This window comes from Sinohyriopsis cumingii, chromosome 14, assembly GCF_028554795.1.
Source record: "Sinohyriopsis cumingii isolate HCF-2022 chromosome 14, ASM2855479v2, whole genome shotgun sequence".
NCBI classification, from domain to species: domain Eukaryota; kingdom Metazoa; phylum Mollusca; class Bivalvia; order Unionida; family Unionidae; genus Sinohyriopsis; species Sinohyriopsis cumingii.
Window position 1 is genome coordinate 125,619,435 of NC_142974.1, and position 12,764 is coordinate 125,632,198.

The 12,764-nt window shown below is 33.3% G+C and overlaps 1 protein-coding gene across 1 annotated transcript; it reads left to right on the forward strand.

Moving 5' to 3' along the window:
- Window positions 1-481: 481 nt before the first annotated feature.
- On the forward strand, window positions 482-1,774 carry LOC149784783 (complement C1q subcomponent subunit B-like). The gene is made up of 2 exons (XM_089933052.1): window positions 482-842; window positions 1,353-1,774. Exons 1-2 carry the CDS (start codon window positions 791-793, stop codon window positions 1,772-1,774), a joined length of 474 nt encoding a protein of 157 aa, XP_089789178.1. The 5' UTR covers window positions 482-790.
- Window positions 1,775-12,764: the final 10,990 nt, after the last annotated feature.

The window sequence follows — 12,764 nt, forward strand, 5'->3', positions numbered from 1 at the left end:
AACGGCACCCATCGATTTGCGTGCAAACACGAGTCCATATTCATGACTAAGCATACATCACTAGGTCGCTATGCGAGTGTGTCTGCTACACATGAATGCATATAACACCAATTGAGTAACATCAAGGTTGGTGATGTGTGCTTAGTCATGAATGAATATGGGCACGATAGGGTAATATGTTACACATGTCTAGGTCTGAGTGCCTTGTATAACGCCAGGTAAGCATATTATGGGCAGACCGCTGGAGATAGGTTAAACGGTTTGACAGTACGACCGTTGCATTCAATCTTTCGTAAATTGTGAGTGGGAGGGCTGTATGGAAATTAATTGGTTTATTATGAATGTTATATTTTATATTTAGGGAGGTACGCCTTTGTCTCATTTGTGGCTGTGAGCTCTTGAACATGAATTTGACTGGTTGAATATTGGATGTCAATAGTCTAAATTACAATAGCTGTCTTCTATTTTCTGCAACGTTAACAAAATGTATTTGATAAAAAGTAATTGGTTATGAGATAAACTGGAGGTGTCGGAAATGTATAAACCAGGGCGGTATAAAAGAGGACAAGCTATTTTCTCTCACCTATTTTTCACGCTATATTACCGTACTATCAACTGAGCTGGATCGACAATCCTCCCAATCAGAGTTTTATTTTTTCTTGCCGCTGTAGCACGTGTTAAAACATACATCCTGGACAACGTAGGCCAGACAGATCTCGAAATTGTTCGTATTCGACTAGAAGAAGAGAAGGCCAAACGTCTGCTTTTACAGAACGATGTTGAAGTGCTTATGTTACAGGTTGAAGAACTGAAAAGAAAATCTGATGAAAGAGACAATCAGGGTATACATTCCTCTCTATTCATCATTTTTGTTTTCTTTTAAGTCAGTCTATCTTTCTATATGGCGTGGATATGTGTTTATTAAGTGCTTTTTATTGTTTCTTGTTGTAACCTTTATGCAGTCTTCATTTCCCTAATTAAAATTTCACTCAGGCTGCACGCCAACCAGATCATATCTATTTAACACTGTAACATGAAAAGGAAATCTTATTTTGTTACGGAATGTACCTTTATATATTGGTATTTTCTCAATGCATAAAAAGAAAGGAAGGAGCAAAACCTAATTTTACTTGCGTCAAATATAATGAGCAAATGAAACAAAAAAATATTTTTTTTAAAAAAGCATCTAATATTTCTATTCAAAATACATCGCTCTACCAAGTAAACTGTTTTTCATGCCAATTAATATTTTCGGAAATTGGTACACGTTTCTTGATTATTTTTAATTGTAACATGTAAACAATTTTTAACTAGATTTCGTTAGTATGTGAAGCGATTTTTGTATATTTCAGCTGTTCATGGGAATGTATCACTGGTCACCCATGGCATTGCCTTCACTGCGACACTAACTTCGCATACAACGTTCGTTCCCAACCAGACTGTGGTTTTTGACCACATCAAGGTCAACGAGGGAAATTGCTATGATGCCTCTACTGGAAGATTCACGGCTTCTGTACTTGGGTTATATGCCTTTTCTCTAACAATACTGGCGGATACTGACCAAGCGGCTAATTTACATATTATGAAAGACAACGAGGAGATAGGAAAGCCGTTCACGGGAAATAAAGGAGTCAGTTCAGGGTCCGCCACTGTGGTAGCTGTGATGAACAAGGGTCAAGTTGTCTATGTCAAGGCACATCCTAGTAATACACAAACTTTGTACGGTAGCCAATGGTCAATATTCACTGGTTTTCTACTAGATCAGTATGGTTAGATCAAATATATGTATATATATATATATATATATATATATATATATATATATATATATATATATATATATATATATATATATATATATATACATATATTCATTCATATATATATATGTATATATATTCGGAATTCATTTTCCATAAATCAACTGATTGACTTGAAATATTTAATTTTAATATTAATCTTCCATTACATCATAGTTGTACTATTTTAATACAATTACTAAAGACATAGATTGACTTTCACTATCATGTTTGCACTATAGGTTTACAAATTGTAACAAAAAGACGAAATAGTTGTACCATTGTAATTCACTTACTTTTGGAATAAGAATATAAGTCTTGCTTACCACATGTCATTCTTTTTTTTCATTTGTCAACAGTCATTACATAAATGAAGTTTCGTCCATCTTACCGAGTTTAACACAATGTTATCATAGCAACCATTTTATTTGCTTTCCTCGAGGACCACCTAATTCAGCTGATTATACATGCACATTACAGACAATAAATATCTCATTGTGATTCATGCCCACTACAGATGTTAAATTAGAAGTCTGACGGCAAATTCGGAAAACATGGTCGGCGTACTATTGTTAACTATTCAACAATCTGAATTCCGAAGATCCATTAACATTTTCTCTGAACAATGCAACAAGGTGCACGTTCAAATACATATTAGGCATGATTTTATGTTTAGGATATGGCGCCATCTTTTAATTTGGCAATCAAAAGTATCGTGTGCACATAAGATCTAATATTTTAATTCGATGACGTCTCGATTCAACTTCAACTACAAATAAATTCATGAGATCTAGAATTATACGATTACTATGCTTTTTCAGAAGAATTTGAAAATGTTGTCTATTAATATTAAGTAAAATTTAGTTTTAATTGACATGCAATTAATTATTGTACAATTGTACAAGCTATATTCAAATCCTTTTTTAAAAGAATGAAAGTCGTTGATTGGCTGAAAATAAGAATGTTTGCCAGAAGAAGCATGTGTATGGGTAAATTGTAAATAGTAGGGTTGAACCTAAACTGTTACTCATTTTACTGCTGTCGCCTCTCATTTCTCCTTCATGTCAGCGAATTGGTCTCACTCAGCCACAGCTTATAGAGCGCCTACAGGTGAACGTTTTCAAAATGTAGTCGCGGAGTATACCAATTTCCTCGTTCTCAAGTTTCCTATTAAATACAACGTATATAGGATGTAAACGTGTATTGCCAGTCTTACCAGTACATTATTTTAATTTGGTCATATAACAAGACTACAGCCTATGGCACTTTAATTAGTTGCATTTGTCTAATAGTAACAAATACACGCATTTTAAACTAAAGTCAATAAAATATGTTCAGCAAATTGTGGTGAATGTTTAATTAGTTTACAATTGATGTTAAGAGATGGGATATTTCTAACGGCATAACGTCCATATAATGCCTCAGAGGTTGTGAGAACTGAAGCCGTGAACAAGTTGCAATAGATTCCAAGATTTAATTCCGTAGTCAACGGTTACATCTACATACACATGACATTCATGTACATGTTTGCTAGATATCTACTTCTATATGAATAAAGCAAAAAGCTACCTATTGCAAGTAAGAAGAATTAATGACATTACGGAGTGTATTGCAAAAAGCAAACATTTAAATATGTTGACATTAAGCTATAAGCATGCTTATTATGAACGTGAAATTTAATTCTAATTTGTCAAAGGCAAACACTCTGCACTAACACCAATCGTGTCAATGTTTGCTAGATATGTCTTTTAAAATGAAGAAATAAAATGCTACGTTTTCAATATAAACGAATTCAGTGACATTTTATAATAATTAGAAATTAGTAAACGTATTTATTAATGGCTTAGAGCCTTCTTATTGATCCAAAATTATCCGACTTTTCAAATGTGTGCTGTAATTCATTCAGCCTAGGATACGTAAACATGTCCATATATATAAAGATAACTTCATGTTGTATGTCAACATGATTCAGATAGTGTATTTTTATATGTTTTGTTGATACTAACTTTTATCAATTTGTTCATAAGCAGTTTCATGACTACAAACGAATTTTCATATATCAAAACAAAAATAACGAGACAGATTTTTACTTCACATGTTTCGAAGAAACATGATGTTATATGCATAGTTATGACATTAGACTTAATTTTTCGTGAAGGGCAACTATTCATTATAAAGACATAGGATACTGTATATACCTTATTTAAGTGATGGAAGGTTGTTGATTTATTTAACGTTACTATTTTTAAAACGATCGCAATTTTAGAAGAAGCATGCATAAGGCTATTAATACGCAATAGCAGGTTTGAGACAAAACCATTGTAATTTTGTAGTGGGGATCTATAATTATCTTGCCCCAATCACAGTCAAGCATCATACTAGTTTCGTTGCATTAAAAGCGTGTTAGTTCGTACGTCTTCTGCTGGTATTGCCAAGAAAGAAGTATAATTTGGCAATGCGTTAAGAATAACATCAACGGAAATGAAATTAACTTTCTGTGTCAATAATAGTATAATAGACTCAAATTTCTAAATTATATTGATTTCTCCTAGCTGATGTGGATAACGGGTTAACGCGTGTTTTGGTACATGGAAAATTATATGGGGACATTATATATATATATATATATATATATATATATATATATATATATATATATATATATATATATATATATATATGCGTGTGTGTTCTTTAGCAAACTTCTGGTGTCCCGTAGTGTAAATTGTCGCAACAATAGCAAATATGTAACTCTAGTAAAAAGAGAACAATAGGTTGGAACTTGAGATGGAAGTTTAAATTGTCTATGTCTCAAGCACGTTTGTATATAAAAACGTAAAAATAAAACCTGTATGTTCTTGTGATCTACTGAAGCTCCGCTGCAGAAGTATAAATGTTTGAATAACTATTTATGTAGTGCAGGTAAGTTATTGTCATAAAATTTACTTCCACATTCGCTTCATCAGATTAATGTTTAATACTAAGCTCATTGTTCTTGTGTTGCAATTGCGTTAACATTGGCCATCTAATTAGCTATTTTATGTTTGGCTTTATCCGTTTTAAAATACGATACACTAAAATCTCAATGCTTACGCTACCTTTGTTTTGGAGATTTCATGGGCAGCATCGTTTTCAATTTCAAATCATTTACGAAACGTGTCTGTGAGACTATGATATCAAAGTAGGGGAATTTTAATATTCGTGTACTCATTGTATGCGTTTGCATTAACCTTAACTCTGAATTAAAATCAAATGAACTCTGCCTTGGAGAACAGAAGGCTGTATGTCAGACTTGCAGACTCTGGCAGACAAAAGCCATACAAGAGGTCTTCTGATGCATAATGTAAGAATTTATCTCATCAATCATTCTATCAAGCCAATAATTGTTAGCCTTGAATAGCAGCACGAGGCCAATTGTATAGGTTATATAATTCAATGGTGACATTCACAGACATTCAATTAGCTCCTTCGGCTCCAGCTCCAGATTTTCACCATAGTGTACATTACTGTAATATACTGAACGCTTCGTCATTGTATTCTGTAAGGCCAAGCTGTACCTCAAAGGTAATCAAGGCTTTATCAGTGCTTATAATTGCTTCTAAAACATGACACTAGATTGTGCTAAATGAGCTTAATAACATTAATATTTTCAGGAATAAGTCCCTGGTGGGACTTAAAGTCTTGTTTTGGGCTCGCTGACTTCATAATTGTTTATGTACGATTGGGTGACCCGCTATCCTTGAAATCCACTTGCTTAGCAGCAAAATGAATTAATCACTAGCCTGCTTGTGTGCAGCGAAGTAAGCAGTTCCATTATCGTTTATAATTTGAAATGAAATATGCAGCTAGGTTTCGTTCCTGTCAGAATTATAAGGGTTTCATGTGTGTATGTATGTGTGTGTCACAGTAACGAACCACTTGACCTGGTCATCCGGCTCATTATTCTGTACTTAACACCAAGTTGTGTTCTGTACTAAACATAAGATCTAAATGTCCTGCGATATGTTCCACCTTTAACTGGGAATTCCATATATACATAAGATTTCACTATCCGGATCTTATAATTGCTACGACGGCTTACATAAGGTGGTTGCTTGTACTGATCATATGCATCACATATAATGACCTCCTGACCTCATAAGCATTTTTGTGGAACGTACGCTGACGTCGAAACACAGATACGCCATTTAGGTATGAGGCATGAAGGCTCCCATTATCAAGTATCGTTCCATAATTCTTAAATGAAATGTAATCTATTCTAACAGATGCTACGTCACCAACTAATGCAGATTGTACCAGTAATGGGGTGCCTGAGTAAAGACGACTTCCGTTCTTTTATACGACACATGTTTTATAAAAGTCTAATATTATTCGAGGTACGAAAGGAAAGACAGTACATTACCGTTATTCTTAACTCGTACTCCTAGTTTGTCAACAAACTATAGTTCAAGATTTTGTAATGTTGATGTATAAATTAAAGCAAGTGAGAGAACATTTGGATTCCACGGGCATGAGTATTGGAATATCGCATGCACGTTTTTCAAAGATTGTGGCAGAGATCTCGTTGAACAGAAGTAAAACCTTTCACATGGTCTATTTCCGCTATTGTATTACCACTATAATCTTGCATGCCTTTTATGGTGTTTTGGATCCTTTTTCTTGTAACACCCGAATTGTTTGAATGTGTACACACATTGTGAGGTTAATTCTCTAACAGATTCCACATTGAGCTCACAATTTGAAACTATGCAATTCTATTATATGGGTATGGCAGTTTCTACTTTGCTTTGCTAAATTTTAGAGAGCTAAATTAAGATTTGTAATATTTGTATATGTCATCATACTTTCAAAACATAACATCCAACTGAGATTATGATCTTCTTTGGGTTCTTTAGGTTAGTATTAACCAGCATAGTTTTCCATAGATTTCAGTTTATATCAAATCATCCTTTTCGACAACCCCATGTGATAATTATTTTGCATAATGCTCCAATTTTGCAGATGATAAGGAAATATGTATTTATGATTTCCTTTTCGAAAAAATGGTGGTCTTATCCAAACAAATCAGCAACTCCAATTAGTTGCTACTGTTCAAAAACCAATGTATAATGCTCTACGGCTTAGTTGCTCGTAAGATAAATTATCGTAGGCAGACAATCAAATGGAAAATTTATATTCGTAGAAACAAGAATATGAACGTTAGTATGCAATAAAAAAGCGATTTATACAAACATGCAATAACATTATATAAAAAGTTTGATTGACTGAAAAGACATTGCAACATTAATGTTCTTAAATCCGGAATATTATGCACCCTTTTTTTCACATTCTTATCATGTTGTTTTTAATTCTTCAACGTGTAGCATAAGCACATCATCATATTTCTGTATTAGAAGTTTTTTGGCTTTCTGCTCGAGTCGACTACAAAGAACTTCCACCTCTGCATGACCATCGCGTTTTATTAGTATTGACAGTAGAGGAAAGTTAAAACAAAACGGACAGGAGTCATTGTCCATTTAATGGAATGCTCCAAAGAGCGATGGCGTGAAACCAGGCTCAGAGTGATTCAATAATTTATGTCGACAAACTCAGCTGGCGCGCACTAGCGTCTTTTCTAAAGTATATAATAACTAATAAAACAGTAAATTTGCTAACTGAAGATTTATAAACTGTACCTTTCCAAGACGTTGCTTTTAAAAACGTGCTATTTGTTCGCATCTAGTAAGAGATACAGTTCCAAGCTATGTACTCTCTTAGTCTCATGCTTTTCCAAAATGGATAGTTGAAATAGGAGCAGTCAAAAACAGTTATTGGCAATATTTGAAGCAACCTCTTCTATTATCACCGTTTTTTATGTATCTACAACTTTAAATAAAATTTTGAAATATATTACATCGATGCAGGATTTATAGGAACCTTTTTGGTTTCCAGTCTCATTGTTTTTCTTTAGCCTAAAAAAGAGGCTACAACAAAAAGAGGTAAAACAAAGAGTTACATAAATTTATTATGCATATCCAACGGATGATAAAATGTTTGCCTAGATGATACAATGTTGATAAGAAGGATTCGGAAACATTATTATTTTGATCGCTCACAATTAAAGCATGCATATCTTTTTATAACATTCATGAGGTACGAGAGAACAGGTTTTGACGTTAGGTGCGACGCCATCCAAAGTTTAATTCAAACTTTGGGAATCTTCAAGCAGCTGTTGATTAGATTGCGACGTGCGAAAAATGCGATTGAGGTGTCGTATCGCGATATCCAGTGGTAGAACACACTTAAACGTTTTCCAGTACCATATAACAACATATAGGAGATCGTCAAACACTCTCGTTCTGCTTCGACTGTAAAGATCCTCAAGGGCAGGAATAGCATTGTTTGTTATAGCTGCCAAATCAACTACCTGTTTATACTTTTGATATTCCCGGATGTAATAATTGAAATGGCTTACAAGTTTCCACTTAGAGTCTTTTGCATACAGTTCCACTATCGTATATATGGCAATGTAACGATCTTAACCAATAAACAAAGAGTTTAACTAAACAAGTTGTAAATGCTAAATTATTCAACTTGTTCAGTCCAGTCAATTACGGTTGTATAAAAAACGAGAAGACATGTAGTGCGTTATCCAACCACATATGATTGTTTCTATGACAATACAAGCAAATGCTATTCATATCGTTAGTTTAACAGATTTATAGAGAGAATAAATATTTAGAAAAAACAGTTTAATTTGTAATTACCTTAGCTAAAATTGCTTTCTTATGCAACCAAATGAACAACTGAAACTAATATATATATATATATATATATATATATATATATATATATATATATATATATATATATATATATATATATATATATATATATATATATAATAATAATAATAATAATAATAATAATAATAATAATAATGATGATGACTTTGTATAGCGCCTAATTTTTAGAAGCTCTAAGCGCTTTATAACATTAGACAACACCTATAAGATAAAAAACATATAATAATATTATTTCAAAAACAAACACCATGAAAACATGCTAAGAATATTTCAGGTTGGAAACATTATTAGGTCTTTAAGTTTGTTCTTGCAGTCGAAATAAGTGAGTTTTGAGAGCCCTCTTGAATGTGAATACTGTGTCTTTGTGTCTAAGTTCAGTGGGCAATTCATTCCACTTTGCTAGGCCTTGGTATGCAAAAAAGCGCTGTCCATATGACTTTGTTTTCATAGTGGGAATAATGACTATCTATCTATCTCTCTCTCTCTCTCTCTCTCTCTCTCTCTCTCTCTCTCTCTCTCTCTCTATATATATATATATATATATATATATCCTGCTGCATTATGTTTCTGCATTATGTTGAATGTATTATTGCACTTTACAAACTGCATCGTTAATAGCCCACGTACCAATCTGCTCCAATACCAACTCACATTTGCATAATTGCACATACATGCTTATTCACAAGGTTTGTTCAGAAAGACAGAGTTGCCGATAACAAAATCTATATAAAAAATAGATCTCCTTCATTTCAGCGAAAATACATATAATAAATTATTCATTGCTTCTCCTCATACAAAACCTCAGTGGCAGGCAGGGATAACGCCAAACTATTAATTGATTCTGGAATAACTAAAGCCATCTTTCAGTCTCTATCCATCTCGGTAAATCTGTCTCTGTCACTCTGTCTCTCTCTCATGTTAGTTGGTATAGTGATGGACTTGTGATCGAAGTGTCGAGGTGTCTACACTTTCCTGCACTGTCTCAGGATATGGGTATATCTGGCTGTCTCACCGATTTCGTCAATAATTGTTGTCATACTATAACAATCACTGATGCCTTGAAGCAAGCCAGATTGTTTCCTGTCCTTAAGGGCGGAATCGAGAATGGCCAATTACAGTTGTATTCTATCCGTCATTTAAACGTTATTTCAGGGGGAAACTTGTTCACTTTTTCAATACATGTCTAATTTTCTGCGTCGAAATCAATTTGGATTCAGTCAAAACCATTCGTCTGACGCTGCCTTATATATATATAAATATATAGATGGATGGATGGATGGATGGACGGATATATAGATAGATAATATATATATATAGATACATGGGTTTTACTGGAATAATTCTTAAAGATTTCTAACATGATCATGATGCTGTTGATCTTTTGTGAATAAACTTAACAGCTTATAAATACTCCTCTCCTGGAAATTATTTGTTCATGTCATACCTAACATCCTTCTCAAGATGGAATTAATACAAATCGGTAGGTATCAATTGAACCAGTAAACATATTGTGTTCAACAAGGTTACATATCAGGTCCCGTCCTTTGTCAGATATATATTATCGATCTACTGCTATGTCGTAGATGCTCTAATTCCGATAGATGTGATGACACAACAATTATCCACAATTCGGAAAAATCTACCCTTTGTTATCAATTGTAATCTTGAGACCTATAGTCAATAGCCTACTCGAATCTTTTAGAAATGGTGTATGCTAGATTTAATTTTTTTTAAAAACAAATAATTTGGTTGGGTTTAAGTGGCCTCTATTTGCTTTCAGGTATTGTTATGCTTATAATCTTATGATCTCCTGAAATGTTTTCCTGTTTAATTTGGTTACCATTTTGTGAAGGAGTTGCATTTAATAAGCACAAAGAATGTTCGTGAATACGATTTTATTTGTTTACATCTACTTCACACTCCTTTAATATTTCTTCAGAATGATAAGTTCTTATCATTCTTTTTAGACATTTATGTAGGATTACAAGCTCTAAAGTCTCTGCGAATATAATACCTGTTCATTTACATGAAGATGATCAAGACATATCATAATCTTCAAGTAAACACATCTTTATTATTATTGTTATTATTATTATTATTACCATTATTATCAACATTATCATCATTACCATGAGCACCATTTCACATACATTCATACATCCAAACAAATAGAAAGACGAATATATGTGGATAATGGCAAAATATCTTCGGAAGGTTGTTTCTAATCTAAAGAAAATACCGGTGATGTGAGTCTATACGAGAGGTTTTTATTATTTACAAAATTCAATGAAATAAATATAGCTGTACAAACAATAAGCTAAACATCTAGTCATATGTGTTATAGTCTCTAATGGTTATAGCTTTATATTTTACATGTGTGTCTCATGCCATAAATTCTAGAAATTTGTCTTATTCTTAATGTTCTATGCATGTCTTGTGCTTGGCGTTCTGCATCTGTCTCATGCTTGAAGTTCTACATGTGTGTCTAATGCTTGGAGTTACACACATGTCTCTACGATCTATATATGTTTCTCATACTGGAAGCTTTACAAATGTGTATCCTGCGCGAAGTTCTAAATATGTGTATCATGCTTGACCTTCTAGTTACGTGTCTCCTGTTCGCAGTTCTACATGCGTGTTACATGATATAAGTTCTCCATATGTGTCTCAAGCGCGGCTATTTTATCAAAATATTACTTACCCATTTGCACGTTCAGAGAAATCAGTCGACGCCATTTCAAATACACACGTTGGTAACAACACAAGGGAATTTATTTTTTCTTGACATTGTAATTTACCGTGAGAGAAAGGACTAGTCATCTTCGTTTGTTTTGGACAGTTTATTCGATTCGAAAAAGAAACGTAATGACTTCAGCGTATGGAATCATCGCGTATTAACCCTGAAATCTCTCTCCCTCTCTCTCAGTGTAATCACTCTCTCTGACCTCTCTCCTTCTCTCTCCACAAAACGCATTCTTAGTTGCCTAAGATTTACAACATATTCTATATAGTGAATAGTTTACAGAGATCACAACTAAACAAGTATTTACTCATCTGACGAGTAATCACAAGGCTAAACATTTATCTACGTAGATGACAACAAATCGTTAAATATAAATAAACAATTTTTCTTACTAACATGCTCGTATTTTTAAAATAATTTATATTTCAGTATAACCATATCGTTTTTTTATAAGGAGGTTATTTTCAGTTTACCAAAGACCATGAATTTTCAAGAGAATTGGATGAAATACATTAAATGCATAACAGTCATCTTGGAAGACATAGGTCTCAACAGTTGTTTGTATTCGACTAGGTGATGATGAGATTAAGCGGCGTATCCTACAAAGTCATATTGAGGTTCTTGAGCTACAAGTTGAAGAAGAGACAAGCAAGATATCCAATCTATCTATTAATTTATATTTGTTTATTGTCTTTTCAGCTCGATATGGCTTGGATATTTCTGTGAAAATTACCTTTTATTGTTGCTTCTTTTAACAGTCTTCTCGACTTTATTTCCTAAATTGAAATCTGTATTATATTGCATACACACCTGAACGCATCTAATTAATAGGTATGTCATGAAAAGCTAAAGTAAATTTACTTACGCAAGGAATCTTTATATAATGGAATTCCTTAATAGACAATGTTAGATTTTAAGTCACGGGTAACTAACTTTGTATCGAATCATTAAGTTATGTTATTAAGAGAATGAAAGTAGTAAATTGGGTGAAAATGGGTACCACAAGAAATCAACGTATTTACCCAGAAGAAACCTATGTATGGTTACATTGTTCGCAGTAGTAGGGTTGAACCAATACTACTGGAAGCCGGGGAAGACCACAGTTTTATAGTTGGCGCCTGCATGTGGACTTTTTATAAAATGTAGCTGCACATTGTATCTATTTCTTTGTTTCAAAAGTTACTAAATGGACAAATTGTATGCAGGATGCAAGCGTGTCTTGTTAGTCTTGATAAATAAAGAAGTGTAATTTGATCAAATAGTATCACTCTGGGTTGTGGTACTTTAATTTGTTGTATGTGTCTAATTGTAAAAATACAACCAATATAACCTGAAGTGAATAACGTGTTCGCACCCATTGCATCATCAATTTGGGGTGAATATAGAGGTTTATGGATAATTTGTGTGATGTGCAAGTTTTAGACCAATTTATCTACA

What these genes read in the sequence shown, in the direction of transcription:
- LOC149784783 (XM_089933052.1), top strand. Translation starts at nt 791, where the DNA reads ATGTTACAGGTTGAAGAACTGAAAAGAAAATCTGATGAAAGAGACAAT. An exon ending in TGATGAAAGAGACAATCAGG is followed by an intron (nt 843 to 1,352) that starts GTATACATTCCT and finishes TGTATATTTCAG; the next exon opens with CTGTTCATGGGAATGTATCA.